The sequence below is a fragment of the Acomys minous genome (genome assembly GCF_964271855.1).
Source record: "Acomys minous genome assembly, chromosome: 12".
NCBI lineage: Eukaryota > Metazoa > Chordata > Mammalia > Rodentia > Muridae > Acomys > Acomys minous.
Genome location: NC_140493.1, coordinates 16,357,665 through 16,381,434, shown reverse-complemented (window position 1 = coordinate 16,381,434; position 23,770 = coordinate 16,357,665). Strand labels below are relative to the sequence as shown.

General features: G+C 48.1%; 1 protein-coding gene across 1 annotated transcript in view; it reads left to right on the top strand.

Moving 5' to 3' along the window:
* TBC1D22A (TBC1 domain family member 22A) overlaps positions 1 to 23,770 on the top strand; it is a 281,680-nt gene that overhangs the window by 56,704 nt on the left and 201,206 nt on the right. The window contains exon 5 of the mRNA XM_084748944.1: positions 21,728 to 21,798. Within this exon, the coding sequence (XP_084605070.1) occupies positions 21,728 to 21,798 (71 nt within the window). The remainder of the gene's footprint in view (positions 1 to 21,727; positions 21,799 to 23,770) is intronic.

Genomic DNA, 23,770 nt, shown 5'->3' with positions numbered 1-23,770 from the left:
CATTGTTTCATGGGAGCTGAATGAACAGTGAGCAAGAATTTACAGCCAGATGACATAAGAAAGCAAGGCGTGAACAAAGGGAGTCATTCAACAGAAAGACAGAAGTCACAACCATCCTGAAACTATAGCTGAAGAATATGATTGAATAGAAAGTGCATCAGGACCCTCTGCAGTCGGAACCAGGTTGTTTGCAATTTTTATCCAGTCAGGAAAAAAAAAAAAAAAGGACAAGAGTGAAGCCAGCACTGAGGTTCATGGGGCCTGGCAAGTGAACCAGTCTGAACATGGAGGCGTTCTGGAGGGAGAAAAGGCAGAGGCAGAGCTTTGTTTAGGGAGATGCTCACTGCAAACTCCCAAGCTGAGGAGAGACAACAAGTCCAAGCCCATTGCCCCTCACCACTTTCTTACAATCCAGAGAGAATATTGAAAGCAGAAGCAAAAAGCAAGTTGTCATATACAAGAAAGCTTTATAAGACTTACCAGAAGGTTCTCAACAGAAACGGACCTGAGACAGTGGGATTATTTATTCAGATTACCTAGTGAACAACAAACTCTCTAGCCTAGGATGCTCCACACTGGCAAAGCTATCTTCAGCCATGGCAGTAAGACCAGGATTTTCCCAGACAATGGAAAGTGGAGGGCATCCATCACCTGTAGGCCTTCTTTTAAGACAGATGTTACAGGGAGTTCACCTTGAACCAGGAATGGCAGCACAGAGCAAGGCTGGCTCCCTGGTAAAGGTTCACATTCAGATTTAGATGAACTCCCTTGTGGTGTAAATGACCTTTAACCCTAGTGGAAAACTAAAAGACAAAGTGATTGGAGAGCCTAAAGGACCTGAAAGGGATTATGAGACCCAGACCCTTCCTCTTCTGCTTCTTGCTCCCCTGCCATGAGGTGAATGGTTTACTTCTGTCTTGTGCTGCCACCATAAAATGCTGTTTATCACACGTCCTAAAGAAATGGCACTGGTTGATGGTGGATTGAATCTTCAAAACTATGAGCCCAAAATATTTTTTTCTCTCCTGGGATTGACTCAGGGGCACACATGCCTAGGCAAGTGTTCTGCCACTGAGCTATACCCCCAGGTTTAAAAAATTTGAGACAAGTTCTCACTAATTTGTGCAGGCTGGTCTTGAACTTGCCCTGAAGGCCAGACAGGCCTTTAGTGTGTGATGCTCTTGGCACTCTTGGGATCCCAGGCCTGCTGCTTGCCCCGCAGCCTCATGTGTGTGCAGGCCTGGGCCTTTTCCTTGGCGTCATGTTTCAGGCATTCTTTATAGCAATGCCAGATCGATTACTGTGCTGTCTTCAACTTCAAAAGGTTGTTCTTGTATGATGTTTTATGTAACCACAAAGAAAAAACCCTTTAGTTGACATAAAAAAAAAGAAAAAAAAGCATACTACGACTACACAACAACACCTGACTCAGCACCACCCAAAACAAAACAAAACAAACCAACAACATCTGACCTAACACCACCCAAAACAGCACCTGACTCAATACAACACAAAACAAAACAACAACACTTAACCCAACACCACACAAAACAAAACAAAACCTGACCCAACACCACACAAAACAAAACAACAAAACCTGACCCAACACCACACAAAACAACAAAACCTGACCCAACACCACACAAAACAAAACAACAAAACCTGACCCAACACTACACAAAACAAAACACCTGACCCAATACCACCCAAAACAAAACAACAACACCTGACCCAACACCACACAAAACAAAACAACAAGAGCACTGAAGTAGCACAGTGGTGTAAGTGGCCCAGGGGATATTTGCCAGCATAGAGCAGATGTTGAGCCACAGCAAATCTAACAAATTGAAGAGGACGAAATGAGCTGTCTTCTCTGGTTACCTCATAATAAAACTGGGAGTCAAGGTAAGAGGAAACTTCACAAATAACGTGGTGATTAAACAACACACTCTCCATCAGCCAGTCAGCTTGGTAAGAAATAAAAACAGAAGTTAGATCAAAATGGAAATACAACAGACCAGTACTTACACAATGAAGCCAAGCTGCCCTAAGAGGCCAGTTTACAGGGTATACATTAAGAAACATGATCTCAAGTAAGCAGGTGAACTTTGTATTTTTTTTTGAGTTATTTATTTATTATGTATACAGTGCTTTGCTTGCATGTACTCTTACAAGCCAGAAGAGGGAGCCATATCACATTACAGATGGTTATGAGCCACCATTTGGTTGCTGGGAATTGAACTCAGGACCTTTGGAAGGGCAGGCGGCACTTGGCGCTCTTAACCACTGAACCATCTCTCCAGCCCCGTGAACTTTGTATTTTAAGGACAGAGAAAAGAAAAGAAACTAGTTAGCCTCCGATCATTTTGGGGATGCATTTCAAAGTGAGTTGTATATGTGCTGGTGATGTCCGTGACTGGTTGGGTTGCTAGGAGCCCCTGACTCCAGAAAGACCTCAGGGTAGCACCTAGTCAGTGCAGTGCTCAGTATATGCAGTGCCTTAGCTTTATGTGGTTGAGGGTATCACTGTGTGAAATCTTAATAGACTGAAACTGGGTGTGGTGGTGCACATTTTTACTCCTAACACATGGAAGGCAGAGGCATGTCTTTTTCAGTTAGAATCTAGCCTGCTCTACAGAGTGAGTAGGCACACTATGGCTGTCCCACGATGCTTTCTTGGCTGTTTAGGCTGGGTGTGGAGTGATGGGGACACTGTTGGTTTTCTTCCCTGCTTTGGGAAGTGCTGGGCTGCAAGACGTGGCCTTGCACATCTTAGGCAAACGTTCTGCCCTGAGCTGTGTCCGCAGCTCTATGTTTTACAGTGTCACCGTGAAGCTGCTTTATATGCTCACCCTCTGTGGTTACTAAGCCACCGAGGCTGCCTGTGTTATCTGCACACTGGAGACACTGTCGCTCTGGGATGCCTTTGGTGAATTCCGATGCTGTTGGAATCCCTTGTTCTGAGCTTAGCTCCTAGGGACTTCTGGGATTCTCTCAGTGGAGGGCTGTAGAATCCATTATCTGTTCTGAGGGTATCAGGTGAACAGGGCTGTGTTACCTCCTGTTTCTCTGTCTGGGCTGACAAAGGTCAAATTTCTTTCCTCTTAATAAAAGTGAGTCGCAGCTATGATGCCAATTCACCTGTGAGTGGACATTGCCGACCAGCAGTGAACAACACCCTATGTGCTTATGTGGTCTGGAAGGGCAGCTGCTTCCAATTCATCGCACAACAGATGCCAGCTCCAGACTATGTGGGGCTAGAAAACATTTGGGAGGGTGTCAAGGCATCTCAGGCCAGACACGTGTGGCATTCAGTAAGACATGATTCTTCAGTCTCTCTTTGGCTTGTCACTTACAAAAGAGGACAGTGTTGGGCTGGGTGGCTGGCCTCATTGTGGTACAGATTTGAGGGTGTAGTGGGTGTGGGGATAGGGCTTCTTATTCAGTCCTTCTGGGTTCTCTGAGCAGGGACCACTGAGAATCATCCCCTTTCTGCATGTCACTGTGTCACAGGACCTCCCACAGCTCTGCTTACTGGGTACACTTAACAGCCTGCAGACTATAAGCAGTGGTGCACCTGCTGCCGCCTTCCCTCATCTTTCTGATTTGTGTGCACACCTCTAGTGAGGTGACTGCTGGTCCCGGCCACACAAACACTTCTTCTGCATCATGCAATACGCCATGTGACTAAGGCTTGAGGTGGAGGTAGGATGGACACATTTCAAAGGTGGCTGGAAATGTCAATTAGGAGGGCTGCTGGGTGGGTAGACAGTCCAGGAAGACAGCTCAGCTGGGATGCTTAGGCCAAGGCTGGCCAGGCAGGTCCTCAGCAGGGTTGGCCTGAGTTGGATCTTCCGTGAGAATGGCAGTCTCTCCACCCCGTTGGGCACCACACCAGTGGATGGGCAGGGCTGTGTGCTGAGCTGTGGGCTGAAGAGTAGTGTGAGCTTGTGGCCTTGACCTGACTCTTGACTGGAAAGTGACAGGAGCATGCTGGGTAAGACATGGTCACAGCAAGCCTTGCCCAGGTGTCACCCAGGGCTCTTCTTATGGCCGGGCAGTAAGTCCTTGTTGCCTCTGCTCCAGAACTCTGGAGAAGGCAGCTCTGTGGCCAGCAGCCCGGGGCCCTGCTGTTTGGGAGCAGTGTTGCCTCCTGCCCTGTCTGCAGCCTGTAGTTACCTGTGCCAGGAGAGAGACGTAGCTGAGAGAAGGACCATCCTTAATTTACTGATTGGTGATGAAAAAACCCAAATACTGGGATATTGAGGCTTTTAATCAATTGTTTCCAGGTAAATACCCAACTTTCTTTCATTGCAGCTGATTCGATCCCATCTTTGTGTTGCCGACTGACGAATGTCTGCGCTCAGGCTCAGGCTTGTGTCTGACTCTCAGTCGTGTACATGTATTCTGAATAAGCCTTTTGTTCCATTGAGAAGATTAAGGGCAGTATTTGGTTGGGAAAATTTTAATGAAGCACCTAACAGGGCTATTATTCATTTTTGAAACAAGTTGCTCTGGTTACCATAGTGACATTAAACCTTTTATTAAATGTTTTCCTTTCAGCCTTGAGTAAGTTTTTGGGAAATGCTGGTGGGGGAGCTGCAGATCCACGAACCTGGCATCTGGAAAGAATTTTCTGGCTCTGCTGAGTTAAATCATTCAGGGAATTTATGTTATAGGAACATAAAGCTTATAAATCTAGTTTATCATATCTATCATTTAATTGTTCATGCAAGCCAGCTCTTCATGTAGCGATTTACAGTAATCTCAGTGAAATAACAGTTTTGTGTCACAAATGAATAATGCATGCGCAGAAATTGTTGAGCTCCTTAAAATCATTATGCTCAAAATATTAGGCTCGTATTTGAAAGTGATAGAGTGATGATCATGTAGACGTGGCAGGCTGGGGACTTCAGAGTGGGTCGCCGTCATCTCGTTGGGGCTCCAGCTCTCAGGAAGGAAGTGGTGCAGGGCGTCTCCAGGTTGACCTAGTGTCGTGCTGCAGTTCCTGCTTGTAGCAGCCAGCTTGGAGTTATGGGAAGGCTGGGTGGGGTGTTGGCTCAGGGATGAGAGGCTTCCTAGACATCCATCCGTCTGGGACAAGAAGCGAGTATGTTGTCATCCGTGCTGTTGCCAGGCAGACTCTGAGGAGTACCACTTAGGATCTGCTGCTGAACACCTTGCTCTGTCCTCTCCTGTTACGTGTTTCCCAGCAGCACAAATATGCCACAGGTAACCCGTTGCTGTCAGATGCCGAGGTGAACGGCCGTCACTGCTGTGATGTTCCGTGGGAAGATGCACTGAGTGTGGCTCCTCGTTAGCAGCAGCCATCCGTTCCCATGTGTGTCATCACCAGGCTGGTGACAGCTTCCTTGCCAGAGCATTAGATCTTTTGAATGGTCACACTAAGAAATGCCGATGATATTGGGGTGCCTGGGTATGAGAGGGGAGGCAGCTTCTCACCAGAAAGGGGAAGGCTATGATTCTCAGGAAGCAAGGGTTTTCTAGAACGACAGTGTCATCAGTTATTGTCAGAAGGCTGTGGCTCCTTTATCTTCTTTCATGACTTAAAAAAAAAAAAACAAAAAAACCCTGCGTTATGAAAAATTTCAAACATACACAAAGGTCAAGAGAACATGCAATGAAGCCAGGATGGCTGTCCCTGACATTCAGTGACTGTCAGGTTGCCGCCACGGTCAACTCATCTGTCCTTTTTTCTCTTTTTCTTTTTCTTTGCTGGAGTATTTCAAAGCAAATCCCAGACATCATGTCATTTCACCTTCCTGTACTTCAGTATGCATTAAAAAAAAAAAAAGCTCTGTGTCTCCTGCTATTTTCAGAGCACGGTGCTGACGGGAGCCCCTCAGACAGGCCTCCTTCAGTGGAGACTGTGTGGACGCAGCAGGCCAGCTCTGGACCTTAGAGGCTACCTGCCTTCCTCACAGTCAGGAACTTTTGTGGTCTTGGGCTGATTGGGACTGGGGCTGAGGTCTCAGGGTGAACACAAAACAAAACAAAGCAAAACACCATTCAGAAGGAATCTCACTCAGTGACATGAGTGGCCCTCTGGCCTAGGGACATCTGGTGTGTTCTGAGGCTTTAGTTTGAAGAAGAGATGTTGCCTGGGAGCTCAGGAGGCAGGGTGGCTTATGCTGGGATCTCCTGTTGCATAATCGCTTGGTCCCACGGTCCTCCTGCCCCAGGCTCCTGTGTGCGACTCATCATAGGTGCTGGGTGTGGGATCAACTAGTCCGTCTTGGGTCTTGTCCCCCTCCTGTGGCTGTTCTAATTTTCTTCATGCCTTCTTGCTCACACTCGCCACCATGTGCACACCACCTCTCTTGATCTCAGTTTATCCTTGTCAGGAGTGCTGGTGATGTCTAGGACTTTGGAGACTCTTATTATAAGGTACACATATTTACCTTGTTTTGGGCCCTATCAGGCACTGTGGTGCACTGGAGACAAGTGCCCCAGCCCCATTCCTGGGAGAGAAAATAGCATTTGAAGTGAAAAAAGTTTCAATTTTAAGTTGACATTTGTAAACAAAACATCTAAAAACCATGTTAAGGGTCAGTTCTAAGGCACCTTGGGAAGGGAGAGAGGGGGAGGAGGGCAGGAGGGAGGGAGAGAGAGAGAAAAAAAATGCATACTCAGCCAGGCGTGGTGGTGCACACCTTTAATCCCAGCACTCGTGAAGTAAGTTTGAGGCCAGCCTGGTCTACAGAGTGGGTCCAGGATAGCCAAGGCTAAACAGAGAAACCCTGTCTTGAAAAACCAACAAAACAAAAAACCAAATGCATACTCATGTGTGCATGTATGCTCACAAGTGTGGGTGTCTGTACAGAAAATACCAAAATGGGACCCTCCCTGGGCACCTCCTCAGTGACAGGCCTTCTTCCTGGGTGGCAGTCTTGTTCCAGAGTGGGGTGAGGACTTATTTGTTATTTGAAGGATGGCTTTGTCATTGAGTCCTCTGCTCATTATGAGTTGCTTGATACATTTCCTCTGCATTCAGGGCCTCTAATATTTTCACTCCCCCAGACAGTGTGGAGGAGGGACCTGACAGGGCCTCTTGAAGTATCCTCATGAGGATGAGGGGCTGCCTCAGCCCCTGCAGGTGTAAATCTCTGGCTGGCAGCTTTCCATCAGGGACCTGGAGAACTCCGAGGGACGCTGCTGTGGGCAGGCCATGCTTGTGTAGCTAGCTGGGCTTGGCTCTAGCCCATAAATTGGCCCGTGACTAACTACAGTAGCTTCTAAAGCCGGCTGCATGTGAAGTTTAAGTGATGCCTCTTCAAGACAGCTACCGTGGGATGCCTGGAGCTGAGGGGCGACCTGGGGCCAGGTAGCTAGGCACTGCTTTGCAGGCTCTCTGCCAGTGCTGCAGACAGCAAGGTTAGCTGGGCTCTGCTAGATGTTTATCACTTCTTTCTCCATGACAAGGGCTTTTGGTTGTCATAGCTAGAGCTATAAGATGATGTTTATGCTGTTTCTCTGTATTACTTTTTTATTGTGTACTATTTCTGTTGCAAATAGTCATAAATATGCTTACAGTTCTGACTGCATTATGACATGTTGCTGTAAGGAGTCTCACGTACGCTCTGGGTTACAGAACTGAGCAATTTGTGTTGGCGCTTCTCCTGGTGTGTGTTAGTCCCTTGTAACAGTGTCTGGTCCTTTCCTTTTTGAACCTTTTGGACTTCTTATGTGGTTTTCTAAGTCCCCTAATGCTGAGTTGTTGGCAAGGACTGCGCGTGGACCATCCTTGTGTGTCATTCTGTTTGAACCTTTTCCGGATACTGTCTGCAGGTCTTAGCTTGCCCTCTCAGCGGCTGCTCACACGGCTTATCCTGACCTCTCGGGTGTGCCAGGGTGGATAGGACTCTGCCCTATGGCTGGGGCCTGGCTGTTTAAGCTGGTGCCTGTTTCCATGGGGTGGTGGGGCAGGTCTCCAGATGGCAGATGGAGCTGTCAGTTACCATACCACCCGACGTCGTCATTGGTAATCTGCCCCTGACATCTGCCAACAGACTTCTCTGGGAATGATCTGTGATTCAGCACTTCTCTTTAATTCTAGAGTGAGCAGGAGGCAGTGGGCTTGCCTTTTTCACTTCAGGGTCTGTGGTCTCAGATCCCATTACCTTCTGGGACACCTCCTGTACACTCTTGGCCTTCACCAGCCTGGGTTAACTAAGGCACAGGCACTGACATCTTTATTAGGGACCAGCTAAGCCTGGATACTTGTCCACCTTGTTCTTCTTTCCACCTAGAAGGGTTGTTGAGAGAGGCCGGGCAGTGGGCAGTAACAGAGAAAATAGAAGCACTGCTCATGTGATCTAGCTTATTTACCCGTGCTCCTCCATGACTTCTGTATGCTTGTCTGCGTAAGACTGTCCACACATGGTGGCTGGATTGTGCACTTACGTTTTTGTGTTCTGCAGTTACATACCTCTTGGTACTTGTCGTGAATCAAGTCTGAGGGATTGGCCAGAGGCCGTCTCTCAGACAGGGCTCTGTCTGCTACAAGGGAGGGAAGTTAGATGGTGAGCCCAGGAAGGGAGACTCGTGATAGTTCTAGCATGCTGCCACCTGATGTTACATCATTGGTTCAGCTTTGGGCTGGGTATCTGTTATGGGCCTTTCCTGTGTCCCTATGCTGGCCCCAGAGTCCCTTCTGTTGCCCCAGCTGTTTGCAGAGACCACATCCAGTCTGAAGGCTGCCTGGCTTAGGCTGAGTGCAGAGCTAGCACAGGCTGCTCTGCTTTGGAGGGCAGTCCTAACCTGGCTGCTTTGCCCATGAGGCAAAATGAGGGTTTGATGGGCTTTCCTCCATAGTCCTGAGTATGGTGGGATTAGAACAGCGATCAGAAGGCCACAGCTCACCTCAGAGGGGACAGCATACCCACTGGGGAGGAATCAGAAATGTAGATTCAGATGTCTCGGAGTTTGTTGCTATTGACTGGGGAGGGAGAGGAGCCAGGCGGGAGAAGGTTACTGCTCAGCACTGCTGGTTTTAGGCCCTTCTGTTGTGCATGCTTTTTTCCCTGCCTGGATGTCAAGTTACAGAAATGGGTGCTCAAAAGAGACAGTGCTAGCAAGCATCAGGGACCTCCCTGAGTCCCACATTTTGCATATTCAGGTTGAAGAGCCTCGCTTGGATGGGCTGGTTCCTGAAGGATGCCTTGTCTCACCGTGAGGGGCTTCAGAGATATTGAAGCTCCCTTCCCACAAGCCAAGGCAAAGTCAGAATTAGATGTGTTTCCTGTATACTGTGTGCTTGGCAGTGGGTGCTGTGTGGTCTGGCATTCCTTGCTGGCCTATCCTGCCCAAGGAGGGGAGGGAGGCAGAGAGACAAGGGTGCTGAAGCTCTGTGGAGGCTCCCATTTCCTCGCAGGGCCCTTTGGGAAAAGCAGCACTGCTTCCTGTGGCCCAGGGCAGCTGCTCCTGCATGTCTTTGGCTTGGCCTTTATGAGGTAATGCTGAGCCTTTGCTACTCATTTTCTTGAGGCCTAGCAGAAGGCCACACGGTTTTGGTGTTTGATTCTGTGCACATGTATTGTCAGGACTGGCACATACTGAGTTGTACAAAGTCTCACTTCCTCAGGGGTCAGTGGTGGATCACTGGGTGGGACCTGGGACAGAGAGTGTTCTAGACAAAAGTGCTCTGGTGCTGCCTTGAGCCTGAGTCTGCCCAGCGAATTATGGGCTGGTGGGTGGCGACTCTGGCCAGGTCCGAGCTGTCTCCTTGCCACCTGAGTTGTCTCTCAGAGCATCAGAGGTGACATCGATTGTAGGAACTGAAGGAATATGTTGCCTGCCTTTGTAATGATATCGAGTACTTATCTGCAGTTAATTGGGCTTATCACAGACAGGGTTGTCTCTGGCCTCCCAGTGCATCCAGCTTCCTGCCAGTGGACCCTTTAGTCACATGTGGCATCCAGGGGTGTGCTTTCCAGCCTTCTGGGCCACAGAAGGAAAGCAGTCAGGGAGTCCCTCTGGGGGGCTTGGGCACGCCTCTGTCCTCCCACAGGTGTCTAGGGCTTTGGTTTGAGGAGCTTCTGCAGATGGTGGCGTTAGGATGCACAGCTGCACGAGAGTTGGAGTGAACAGCTGTGGATGGGCTGGGGTCTTAACCCTGTGCACAGATAGGACGGAAGCTGTGCTTAGGAGCCTGCATTCCTGCCTTTTAGCAACGTGTATATGTGGTGGCAGTAGTACAAGGGAGTAGCAGGCCACCAGGTGCTGTCGTCAGCAGGTCGTCCACCTCAGTCAGGCAAGGCTAAGTGCAGGGCTCTCAGTTCCTCCCCTCCTCTCCCGCCCCTCCCTGTCCCCCCTACACATACACAAATATTATAAATACAGGATATTGTATGCTGAAATTCTTAGGAGGCTCAGGGTCTGTCTTCAATGGCTTGTACTGGAAAGCACAAATGGGACTCTCAAGCTTCTAATTTGTTTGCAAGGATTTAGATTTTTAGCATGAAATAGCAGTAGCCTTTCCTTTAATTAAATGCCATGCAGCATTGGCTGTGAGATCAATGTATTGAAGGGAAAGGCAGTGTAATTAGACCCTGTGAAGTGGCTAACAGGTGATTAGGGCTCTGGCAGGCTGGGAAGAGGGAGCTGGGTCACATGGCGCCCGCCCGTTAGTCGCACTTTACTTTTCCCTCCTGTGGTCTTTGGAAGGCCAGAGTGTCTCCTTAACCATTTTGGGTGTATTTGCAGATATCCCTTGAGTAGCAAGAGACCCATAATTAAGGGTCTTTAACATAAAGAACACCCCTTCAAAATAAAAGTTTCACCTTTCTAAGTCTCCAGGTCAGGCCAAATGGGAGGCCTGGGGGCTACAGTAACAAAAGGAAAGAGTTCTGATTCTGTATTATAATATGTGTGTGTGTGTGTGTGTGTGTGTGTGTGTGTGTGTGTGACAGAGAAAGGGAGGGAAGTTGGAGAAGGGGAGGGGGAGGAGGAGAGGAAGAACTGAGAAAGAGCCACTGCTTTTCTAGATGTGTAACAGTGCCGTGATGGGCATTGTATGTTTGGAGCAACAAAGCTATGGCCAGGGGTGGGAGCACTGCAGATGCATGTGGATTAGAGGAACTTCTTCCGCAGAGATCCACTCAGGGTCACCTGTACTGCATCTCACTTGTGAGGGGTGGAGTGGTCCCTGTGCTCTTCTTGGTACCCTGTGCTGTTTGTCCATTTTGTGGCTAGCCCCCTGCAGACCCAAATGACTCCTTCCCTGTGTAGGACCAGCTTTCCTTTGTCTGGAACAAAAGCTGCTTGCCAGAGCCTGGCCTTGTGCCCTCTGTTGCAAAGCTTCCATCTTGCAGATCAACCTTCCTGAGAAGGTGCTGTGGTTGGAGGAGTAGATTACATATCACAGAACCCTCCAGCCAAAGTGTGCAGTGCAGAGGTCTCTAGTGCATGTGCAGAGCTGTGCAGTAACTGCAGTCGATCTTGGGACATTTTCACTACTTTTCCAAGGGACTCTGTGCTCCTGAGTGTCATTCTCCTTTGTCCCACATCTTCCTCCCTTAGCTGGGCAGCCACTCTTCTACCACAATAGAATTTGTCTATTGTGAGCATCTTTATGAATGGAGCCCTAAGTAGATGCCTTTGCAGACTGTCTTCTTTCACAGTGTTTCCAAGGCCTCTCCACATTGCACCATGTAACCTTTGTTAATTTATTTATTTCAATTGAATAATATTCCACTGTGCAATGGTTTGGATGTGTCTTCCAAAGGTTCCTGTGTTAATGCCTGGTCCTCTCAGTCTGTGGTACTTTTGGGGGAGGGTATCACAGAACCCTTAAGAGATGGTGTCTACCTGATTTTCTGGTCTGTGGAGGTTATGCCTTCCAAGAGAATGTGAGGACCTCAGCCCTTTCCTTCCCCTCTCTCAGTGTGGCTGTAAAGTAAGCAGTTCTGTCATGACCTGCTGCCTTGTCACGGTGTCCAAAGCAGCAGGGCCAGCATCCATGGCCTGAAACCATCAGCTGTGAGCCACAGTGACCCTTTTCTCTTAGGAGCTGATCGTCTTAGGGGTGGCCACAGTGGAATTTTACCTGTGTGGTATGTAGGCTACAGTCTATGTACCCATGCATCTGCTGATGGACACTTGGATGTTTCTGCTTTGTGTCTAGTGAGCGGAACTGCTAAGATCGTTCAAATGCCCATTTCTGTAAGACTTGTTTTCACTGCTCTTGGGTAGGTATTGAGGGGTGTTTAATGCGTTGAGGACTGGCAGACTGCCATTTTTCACACTCACCAGCGGTGTGTGAGGGTTCTAGTTTTTCTGAATTTTAAAACTTTAGCTATTGGGTGTGAAGTGGGTCCTCCTGTCAATGTGATTTTGAGTGTCTTTTCATGTGCTTATTGGCTGTCTGTGTATTTCCATGGATTAATGCCTCAAATACATGGTGTTTGCTTTATTTTTCCTTTTTAGTACTTGGGGAGGGTCACACCCCAAGCTTTATGTATGCACTCCATCACGGAGCTCCTGGCCAGCTCCTATCCAAGCCTCCTGACATTTGGTAGTACTTGGAGTTCAGTCCCACAGGGTGGGACAGAAGAGTAGCTGGCTTTGGGCCAGCCACTCATGTGGCATCTGCTTCCTGATCTGACAGCTGAGACCTGCATGTAGCTCGGGTAGCACCAGCTGGCCCAGTGTCACAGGTGTTTAGCATTCCCGTGGTGTTCTTGTGTGGGCATCTTCTAGATGCATGGACTGACACTGACATGGAAGAAGAGCAGACAGAGAGGAGGCTCTAAGTAATGACAGTAGAGGGACATGCTTCCAGGGCTTGGAAGAGATGACTTTAACATCCTTGCTGGCAGGCTGAGAGGCAGGGCACCCAGCAGAAGTGAGGCAGGGACTGTTTTCCCATGCTGCCCAAAGCAACTTTGTTTCAGTAGGATTTGTTCTCTACTGTTAAGGTGTGTTTTCTCTGTGTGCATTATTAAAAACAAAGTTCATGGCTGTGTTCTAAGTAGAAAAACATCAGTTAGAACAATAATATATGGCAAAAAAACCTTCCTGGATCACCTGTCTGGTAGGCAACAGCAAGTAGGACAGGCTGGCATGCTTCTGGGCATGGTTTGTGGCAGAAACCTGTGTCCCTGCTGGTGTCTGCCCTCCTGCAGAAGAGGAGCCTTTTTGTGTAGCTAGCACAGGGCACGGGGTAGGTGTCTTCCATATTTATGGGCCCAGTGTTGAGGAGCTCTGCCATCCAGGATCGCTGAGTCTGAAGGACCACAGAGCAGACAGCCTAGACTGGCTGATCTAAGTGACAGGGAAGGGCTTGGGTGACTTCACTGAAGGTGGCAGTTCAGAGATGAACCAGAGTTTTCCAAGTGGAGGAAAGAGACACAATATGTCAAAGTAGTGTATTTGATGGCTAAATAGTGTCAGCTTGACAGGAAGTAGAATCACCTTGGAGACAAACCCCTGGACATGCTCGAGAAGGGGTGTCTAGACCAACCCTAAGTGGGAGGCATCAGTCCATAGGATGGGGTGCTAGACTGACTTAAAGGGAGAAAGTGGGCTGAGTGCCAGCATTCATCTCTTTCTGTGTCTTGACTCAATATAACCAGTCACAGCAGTCTCCTGACGTCGTGAGTTCCCTGCCATCACAGACTGTGACATCAGACTGTGAGGCAGAATGCAGCCTCCTTCCTCACACTGCTTTCCCCAGGGACCGTTAGAGTAATAATACAGTGTGTTATTGTGCTGGCTAGTTCTGTTGCCTTGACACAGGCTGGGCTTATTTGAGATGTATGACCCTCAACTGAGAAAATGCTCCATAAGATCATGCTGCAGGCAGCCTTATAGGGCATTTGCTTATTTAGTGATTGATGTGGGGATGTGAGTGGGGTCAGTCTTTTGTGGGTGGCAACATTCCTGTGCTAGTGGTCCTGGGTTCTATAAAAAAGCAGGCTGAGCAAGACAGTAAGCATCATAGCCTTTGCATCAGCTCCTGCCTCCAAGTTCCTGCACTGTTTGATTTCCTTTCCTGACTTCCTTTGTTGATGAACAGTGATACGGACACGTAAGCCAAATAAACCCTTTCCCAAAACTTGCTTGCCTATGGTGTTTCATTGCAGCAGTAGTAACCCTAAGAGCGCTACTGAGTGTGGCAGAGGTAGATGCCTTTCTTCATTCTTGGTTCTGTGGGTGACCTTGGTAGGTACGCAGCCACCCAAGCGGTGAGGCTAGTGCACCTCAGGATGAATTGATACAGCAGGTTTCTGGGCAGCTAGATTCTACTACTTTTATCATTGCATTTATTATAATTGTGATTAATCTGAGCCCAATAGTAGGGTTTTAAAACTGTGCAGGGAACTGAAGGAGCCATGCCATGTAATTTTCTGTGACATGAGGCATTTCAACACTGTGGTACACTGGCCCGTGGACTTGGAAGCTTGTCTCCTGCTCCCTACCCCCACCCCTTCTCTGTACATTTGCATCACTCTTCTGGGCCAACTAATAGCTGAGCTCCTCTGGAAAGCCTTTCCCAGGCCACAGCTGCCTTTCCCAGACATGGCGTGTCCATGCCTCTCCATCGGCTCTCAGTGCTGCCAGTCTATGCCTGTAACACTCTGAACATGCTGATGCCTGTAACACTCTGAACATGCTGATCTCATTTGAAAATCTCAGCAAACTGACTTTTGCTCAACTCTAGGGTAGGAAGTGCCAAATGACCAGCTTCTGTGTTGCAGGTAGAACACTAGGCCAGTGTGTGGGCAGCCATGCTTGAGTGGGCATCAAGGTGTCCCAACCTGTGGTCCGAGAGAAGAGCAGGGGACAGGTGACTCTCCAGCTGCTCTGGGTGTAATTGAAGCAGTTTCTAGGCTACCATGTAGGAGGGGAAACCTAAATTAATCTGCTGCCATCTTGCTTCGTTGAGGAATTGGGAATGGGAGTTTAGGAGGCTGAGGTAGACTGCAAGAGTCCAGTGATGGAGAAGAGGGAAGCGAATGTGAAGTGAAGGCCCCTAGATACCTGAAGAGGGTACCCCGAGTCCATGGTCCAGCATTGCTCATTGCAGGAGTGGGGTGAGATTCCCTGAGCTGGAGAAAGTCACCACCAGTCTAAGCAGAGTCCTAAGCCACAGGGGCTGGGGGCTGGAGAGCGAGCCTGGTGCAGGAGCAGGTGCCTCCAGCCCTCTGGAGGGTGAGATCTGTTGACTGGCACAGACCTGGTGCTGTTGTTACAGGGGCATTGACTGATACCAGCACATGAAGCATTCAACAAGGTAACCAGCATGTGGTAAGACAGGAACATGTGACGTGCAATCACATAAAAAGCCAGGCATTAGTAGAAACAGACTCCCAAATCAACAATAAAACAGTGAAGCACCCAGTAAGAGGTGGGGAGATGTCAGCACTCATAGAAGGTTCAGAAATGGCCCTGTGATGAGTCAGCACAGTGCTCAGGGTGATGGCGTGTGACAGTCCAGGAATGGCTGCCATGGAACACACTGAGTCTTGATCAGGTCATGCAGATCCCGGAGCCTTGGTTCATTGCTGGGCCATGTACCATACAGCACAGCACCTTGGAGATCGTTCTTAAGCCAAACTCTGCTTCCTGGAGAGGAGGCTGGGGCTCAGGGCACTGCCCTGCAGGCAGTTAGCCAGGTAGTCCCCACAGAGGCGAGAAGTGAGGGGTGGCTAACACTGGCAGGTGGTATAGACCTGACAGGACTTGCCTGGGCCTGGACAGCCGCAGTTTGCCTCACACATGTTGGTGCCAATGTAGATTAATGCAGCCCTTGTGGGTCAGTGTGGAAGTTCCTCTAAAAGCTAACGGTGGCACTAGCATGTTGGCCAGCCATACGTGCATGTGCCCCTGAAGGCGTCTAATCAGCTGACCGCACATACCTTCAGGTTCATGTCCGTTGCAGCCCTGTTTGCAGTAGGGTTGATGCCCATCGTCATACGAATGGCGACTAAAACTTAGAATGGACCCACAGGGGTCAGCGTGAGTGTAGAAAGGGCAGTTTTGGGGAAGAAGACGGAGACCAGCAGGGAGGGGTGATGTCAGAGAGGCCAGTGCGGGGGTAATATGGTTAAAGACCATGAAGTAGTTACATGAGAACGTAACAGAACATGCCGCTTTGTGCAGCGAGTGTGCGTTAATTACAAAGAGCTGGGGGTGAGGTTCGTAACCCCTCAGAGGCCAGTAGGGCCTCCCTATAATGGAAGTCTTCTACTGGCCTGACTGGTGTCGCAACCCTGCCACCAGCTCTGCTGTGCTCTGTTCTCTGCACCTCCTTTACATCTGCTTACTTAGCCTTATTCCGCGTCCACACTAACAGGGATCCAGACTTTTCTGTGGTGGTTAGTATCCTCAGGTGTGGAGTCCTGTCTTCAGCAGTGGACAGGTTGCTTTCTCCTGGTGACAGACTCACACCACCCTCTGCCATGACGTCCCTGGGCACAGCCCTTATGTGGTAGTGGAACTAATACTGTAGGCTTCCTCAGCTAAAGTGGCTGTTTAAAAGTTAAAATTACCCCAGCATACACTCACAGCAGACTACCAGAGAGCAGCCTTGTGCTCCGTGCTTTGAGTGTCATGGGTCACTTACAATGTAATCCAACCTTATTTTGGAGGATTTCTTATTTTAACGTGTAGTTCTTTGATCACATCAAGGATCTTGTGCTTTTGTGTAGCCTCTGCCATTTGTTTGGGGAATCTTTTATTTTTCCTGTGGGTGGCTTTGTGTTCAGCTTCTGTGTGTGTTCTTCATGTCTGAGCGGTGTGGACCGCTTCATATGCTACCTGAAACTGTCAAGCCTGCCACTTAACAATCTAGTTTCTTTCATTGTACCTCCTAACTTTGTTTTTAAAAAAGATTTATTTATTTATTTATTATACAATGCTCTGCCTGTGTGTATACCTTCAGGCCAGAAGAGGGTGTCATATCAGATTATAGATGGTTGTGAGCCACCTGTGGTTGCTGGGAATTGAACTCAGGACCTCTGGAAGAGCAGTCAGAGTGCTCTGATCCTCTGAGCCATCTCTGCATCCCCAACCTCCTAACTTGTGTATTAAGTTTATTAATCCTTTTGTTCGTAGTTTTTGAGGTTCACTTTTGTTTTGGAAGGCCTCTCCCCATTAAAACATAGCAGAAGATTCTGTCCCTCTAGCGCCATAGTCTTTCCTTCATTCACAGAAGCAGTCAGGCTACCCTCATTGAGACCTGGCTCACTCAGACCTTGCTTTTGTGGGAAGACACAGAATCTTTTCTAGAAACTAGGTACAGTGTTGGGTAAATGTCACTTTATCACGTCTCAGTGTTCATGTGTGCACAGGTTTGATTTTGAACCATTATCCCTGCCTCATGGGTCTCTTTCCCTTTGTCCCTCACAGAAGGCACCTGTCTTCATGCCTGTAGTTCTACCATGGATTTTAACAATTACTACAAATCTCTACTATCATCCTATCCTTTCTTTCTTTCTATCTATCTATCTATCTATCTATCTATCTATCTATCTATCTATCTATCTATCTATTCAAGACAAGGTTTCTCTGTGTAGTCCTGGCTGACCTTGAACTCATAGAGATCCTCCTGCCTCTGCCTCTTGAGTGTTGGGTTGACAGCGTGCATCATCACATCTGGTTCTTTGTATTTTTAAGCATGATTTTAAAAGACTTATTTTTATTATTTTAAATTATGTGTAGGAGCCTGTCTACATGTGGATATGTGCATGTGAGCGCTGGTGTCCGCAGGGGCCAGAAGGATCAGATTCTCTGCAGCTGGAGGTCCAGGTGGCTATGAACCACTTGCCGTGGCTGCTGGGAATTGAACTTGGGTCCTCTGGAAGGGCAGCATTAACCACTGAACCATCTTTCCAGCTCCACAGTCTTTATTCTGTTCATTTATTTATTTGACTTTTTTAAAGACAAGTTTTCTTGGTGTAGCCCTGGCTGTCCTGGAACTCACTCTGTAGACCAAGCTGGTCTCAAACTCAGAGATCTCCTTGTCCCTGCCTTCAGAGTTCTTGGATTAAAGGATGTGCTACCACTGCCTGGCTTTAGTATTGTATGGTGTATTGTGTGTATGTGTGTGCACTGTGCATAGAGACCAGAGGTTGATGTCATGTTTCTTCCTTAAGTTTTCCCACTTAGTTTTTTTTTTTAGAAAGAGTCTCTCACTGAGTCTGGAGTTTATGGATTTGTCATGACTAGCTGACCAGCAAGGCTCAGGCTCAGTGATCCTCTTGGCTGCTACTCCTGCCTGGCATGCTGGGATCCCAACATGTGCTCCTGTGTAGATACATATTTGGGATTGAAATACAGGCCCTGACGCTTATGCGATAGTCACTGTATTGGCAGCCATCTCCCCAGCCCCACATTATTCTCTTATTTATTTATCTTTAAATTAAAGAAATGTTCTTCTCTCCTATGTCTCATCTTGACCCTCCCCCTCTTCTCTTCCCTCCCATGTATTCTCTTATCTCTCCCCTCCCCCTCCTATCTCCCCTCACACATTATTCTTTGTAAGAATTTTATTGGCCCTCTTAGGTCCTTGCTCTTCCAGATGAACTTGCCAAATTTTAGGATACACCCAGCAAAGCTTATTGTAATTCTCTTTGTATTAAAATTACATTTTCTTTTGGGTGACAGTGTACATAATTTTCCAGTCCGAAGCCCACGTATCCAAGCCTGGTTTGACTTGTCTCACTTTTGTTTAGCATCTCTCTGCCTGGTCTTTGCTTCTCTTTCTTGCTGCCCTCCCCTGCAGGCTGAGCTTCCTCAGTCTCCTTGCGTTTGCTCTTGGCCCTCTAGTCTGCTGTCTATACCAGGCCGGGCTTACATGAGCAGCTCCTGGCCTAGGGATGCTCTTCTTGGCTCAGGTTTTCTGTTGTCATATTCTTTAGGGAACCCAGCGTGAACCCCAGAGGTAACATTTCCCACTTAGCTTCTTTGGCCTTCTGGCCCATTCTTTTGAGTGGTTGGTTATGTTTGCTTTGGCTGGGAGGTGATCCTTCCTCAGTGCTAGGCATGGAGGCGGTATTTGCTGTTGCACGTTTCCTCTTGAGGCCTGCACTGTTTTTGTTTTTTAAACAGGGCTTCTCTATGTAGCCCTGGCTGGCCTGGAATTTAAGTTGTAGACCAGGCCAGCCTTGAACACACAGAGATCTGCCTGCCTCTGCCTCCCAAGTGCTAGGATTAAAGGTGTGCACCACCATGCAGGCCAACACAGTTTCTAGGCTCAAACTGTTCACAGTTTTCACTTTTCTGTTACACGGGGAAAAGCTGTTGATTTAGGCAAATTTGTGAACTGCCCATCCTACTTAATGTGGACCTACATTTCCTGCCTTGTTCTTGCTTCTTCCTCTCTTTAGTTGGCTGCAGGTGCTCAGGTTGATGGCTGTGATGGTCCTAAGTCTCATATGTAGTGTCAGAGGAAGAAAAATGGTGGCTTCCAAGGAATTCCTTAAGAATGAGGACTTTGTTGGAGTCCTGAACAATTGTGCTGTTCTCCCAGTGTCTACCCCAGCCCCACTGCACATTGACTATGGGGGAAGGGCTTAGGTGTGCATCAGCATCCCACAGGCCTCCTCTGGAGCTGATTGGGGGAGGGGCTTAGGTGTGCATCAGCATCCCACAGGCCTCCTCTGGAGCTGATTGGGGGAGGGGCTTAGGTGTGCATCAGCATCCCACAGGTCTCCTCTGGAGCTGATTGGGGGAGGGGCTTAGGTGTGCATCAGCATCCCACAGGTCTCCTCTGGAGCTGATTGGGGGAGGGGCTTAGGTGTGCATCAGCATCTCACAGGCCTTCTCTGGAGCTGATTGGGTTGTGTGTGGCTGGCTGCTTATCTCACTTCAGCATTTCAGTGCTGCTCTCAGGAGTTGTGGGCACTTTGCACAGGCAACATTCTTCTAGAGAGGGAAAGTACATTTGGGGTATCTGTGGTTGCAGAGTGTGACTTTTCCCCATCAGCGGATTCAACACACACATCCCTGTACCCTTGGAGTGAGTCTTGTGATGTGTACTGTTCTTCAGATATAGTACAGTGTTTGGATCTGTTAAGACTTTCTTTGGGATCTCTGTATGCTTAAGTGGTGTCTGACTGTGTTACAAAGTCTTTAAGAATAGGAGTTAATACAGTGGAAAGAGTCTGGTATTAAAGGCCAAGTTACTTAACCTCTCTGAGACCAGTTCTCATTCATGGACATGGCTCACAGCCCTGATTAATCCAGGCTGCTTTGAGGAGCCAGCGAGACAATATATGCAAAGCTCTTTTTAAACACTGAGCCTTGACAAAAGGAGAACTTTATCACATGCTGTATGTTCAGGATTCTTGAGAGAGAGAGAGAGAGAGAGAGAGAGAGAGAGAGAGAGAGAGAGAGAGAGAGAGGGAGAGAGAGAGAGAGAGTTCTAATGTGAAGATGGGGTCAGAGAACATTAACCAGTGTGCTTTCTCCATATACCACAGCCAGAAACCAGCGCTGTGTGGAGGGAGAGGAGCTGTAAGGAGGGAGAGGCGCCAAGAGCCTGGTTAGCAAACACTGTTTCCGGCATGCATTCGGATGTTAGGTCCCCATTCTCCATGGCATCCCAGGGAGCTGGGGGAGATTTGATGTTTGCTGAGGTTTCTGTGAGTGCAGGTTATTGCTGGTGCTGTCGCCAATTACTCTCTACTTATTTTACTTAGACTTTAGTAATTGGAAAAAGATTAGATGTCAAGACTTTGCATTTTGTTGATTATATTACCAAAGTCTCCTCTGTAATCACTTCTCTTATTCCCGGTATTAATCACAAGCTCTGAGCTGTTAGAAGAGTCTAATAGTAGATTTCTAACTGAAGCAAAGGAAGCAATTGTCTTTGTCTCGCTGGAACTGGAGTGTGTGGACATGCCTACACATCCACATGAGCTCTCTAGCCACCCAGGGACACGAGAACAGGCACAAGCAGGGCCTACTGTCCTTCCCCACTGTCTCACTGTGACTTTCCTTTCCCTCTGAGGCTGCCTTGGCTGCAGGTCCCTTTCCCTCTGGCCAATGCTTTGGTTTTCCTCTTTGGTGGTATTTGTCAAGACATCTAGACCTTGTGTTTGCCTGCTGTGAAGCTCTCTTATGTGTAAAGACAAGCTCCCCTCCCAGAGACCAGTGCTGAGAAGATGTCTTGGATGGGCATTAAGAAGCAGTGAGTTGGGGCCTGGAGAGATGGTTCAGCAGTTAAGAACACTGACTGCTTTTCCAGAGGTCCTGAGTTCAATTCCCAGCAACCACATGGTGGGTCACAACCATCTATGATGTGATCTGATACCCTCTTCTGGCCTGCAGGTATACATACAGGCAGAGCATTGTTTACATAATAAATAAATAAATCTTAAAAAAAAAAAAAAGAAAAAGAAAAAGAAAAGAAGTGGCAGAGAGTGGGAGAAAGAAGGAGGGCCAGCTAAGCTTCTAAACAAAGACGTAGCCTTGTGGGTTCAAGGGGACACAGAGCCAGCGGAAGGGGAGGAAGCTACTGCCCCAGGGAGGCGAGGCGGGGTCTCCTCACCTGTCTCAGGGTGGCACCAGAAACATTTTTGACAAACATGGCTGTCTAAGACTTATACATAAACAGGCTACGCTCCTCTTTGCTTTACTAGGCTTACTTTGGTTCCATCTCTGGGGCTCCCTGCCCCTTGGGACACGGATAGGATACGGTAAGATGCTGTAGAGCCTTTTGTAACCCTGCTTTTCTCTGTTCTGTGTTTTCTCCCAACAGAGGAATTACGGAAGCTGAGCTGGTCCGGAATCCCAAAGCCAGTACGTCCAATGACATGGAAACTTCTCTCAGTAAGTCTGCATGCCTATGCTGAGCCTACCCACTTTCCTCCTGGGAGTACAGTGCCTGGCCCCTGACTAGAGGAGTATGGCTTGCTGGCCACTGCCGCACGCTTGCCTTTCTTGGTTGCATAATGACACAGGCCTTTGCCGTGTCCAAGAAGGCCCTGCCTAGTTTTAGCTTAATTTCAAGGTTGGTTTGGCAAGTCTGGCAGAAAGTGAGGACAAGCAGCAGCTCATGACACTTGTGTTCATCCCTCCAACTGCCACCACTGAAGGGTCACTGTGTGCAGACTGGTGACTCAGGCGCTCACAGCACAGGCGACCACACAGCTCAGCAAAGAAGTGTGGCAATGCTGTTATTGAATAAGAACAAGAGGAGGAGGAGGAGGAGAGAGAGAGAGAGGAAGAGGAAGAGCAAGAGGAAAAGGAGGAGGAAGAGAAGGAAGGAGGACAGGAAAAGGAAGAAGGCAAGGAGACAGAGCAGGAAGTTTTGGAAATAGCTTGTTTGTGTGGTGGAGAGTAGGGCCAGCGCCCTGAGCCCCAGCACTAAGCTGCTGGTCTGTCCAAAAGCCCTCAGGAGAAGTTCATTGTGGTTGTTGATGGCTGTCTGCATGCCCTTGTCTGCTTACCCTGGCTTAAGATCAGATGTGAGAATAGTTTATTGGCAGCTTGCTTCTCTTTTCCTTTTGTTTTATTTTTAGAGATTAGTCACGGGGAACTCTAGGCACCTACTCTAAATTGAGTCTGACTCTTGGTGTTTAAAAGACTTTTGTGCTAATGAGTCGTAATAAATTTTCAGTTCAGTACCTCGTAATCCTAAATGCAGATGCGGCTCTGAACAGCAAATATTTATTGATTAAATATCTCTTGCAATTAAGGCTAGACCTGCTGCGATCACTTGTGCTCTGTTTTGTGTTTTTAAGTTTCCAAATGCCCTCTAAAAGAGGTTACATACTGTTGATTGGTTTGTAGGAAGTTATGATGTGAATGCCTGAAAGCCCCTATATCATAGTTTTATGATGATCAAGAACAGGCTGGTCTTGGTGGAAAGTCTCAGGAGAGGCGCTTGCTCCTGCTCCCTCCTTTACTTCTGTGCCTGTGCAAGTCATATCTGCATTGCCCTGAGCTGCTTAGCTGCAGTGGTTGCCATGTCAGTGAGCACAGAGCATCAGAGGAACAGCAGGGGTTGGGGTGGGGTGAGTGTTGGGTGGCCTCACCCTGTTGGTCTGGACCTGGGAGTCTGTACTTAGGAGTGCTGGCATTGTAAACCAAAGAAAAACTGTAGGGGCCTGCCCAGAAACAGTGACGGCTAGAGAGACCCAGATGCTCCTGGGAAGAGGTCAGGGGCTCAGGCATGCAACGAATAAGTCCAGTGCAGTTTGGCACAGTGTACCTATGAGGTGTTCAGGGCTTGAGTGTCAGCCAAAAGGAGGGGTTGGGATGGTACTAAGGGGTGGCCAGTTCCTAGGGTGAGGGGAAGACTTTACACTGTGTCTTCATGGCCATTGCAAGTTTACAAGGCCGCAGGAGGACTAGGGTAATTCTTCGGCCTGAACTGACAGGTGAGAAGGTAAATTCCACGTTAGCGAGAAATTTGCTCGTCACCAAGGAAGGTATGCCCAGGGTTTGTTATAAGCACAATTCTAGTGTTCGTGGGCAAGTGTGGCTTTTAACTTATGAGAGGAGATTCTGCTTTAGAGGAGAAATCTTCCTGTGTGGCCCTTATTCTGAAGAGTGCGGTAGCCAGAGCACCCTATAAAACACCAGGGATGGTATTTAACTTTTAAATTACATGCAAGCAGCATAGGACCTTTTTCAAAATTAGTCCCTAAGAGAATCATATTTTTGATTTTTTAAAAAGTAACTGTTTTAGAAAGAGTGAACAAAAACTAATTAAACATTTAACATTTATGCTAGTGAGGATATTGGCTAAAAATGACAGTGAGGCTCCAGCATCAACAGATCTTCTTTCAGTGTGTTG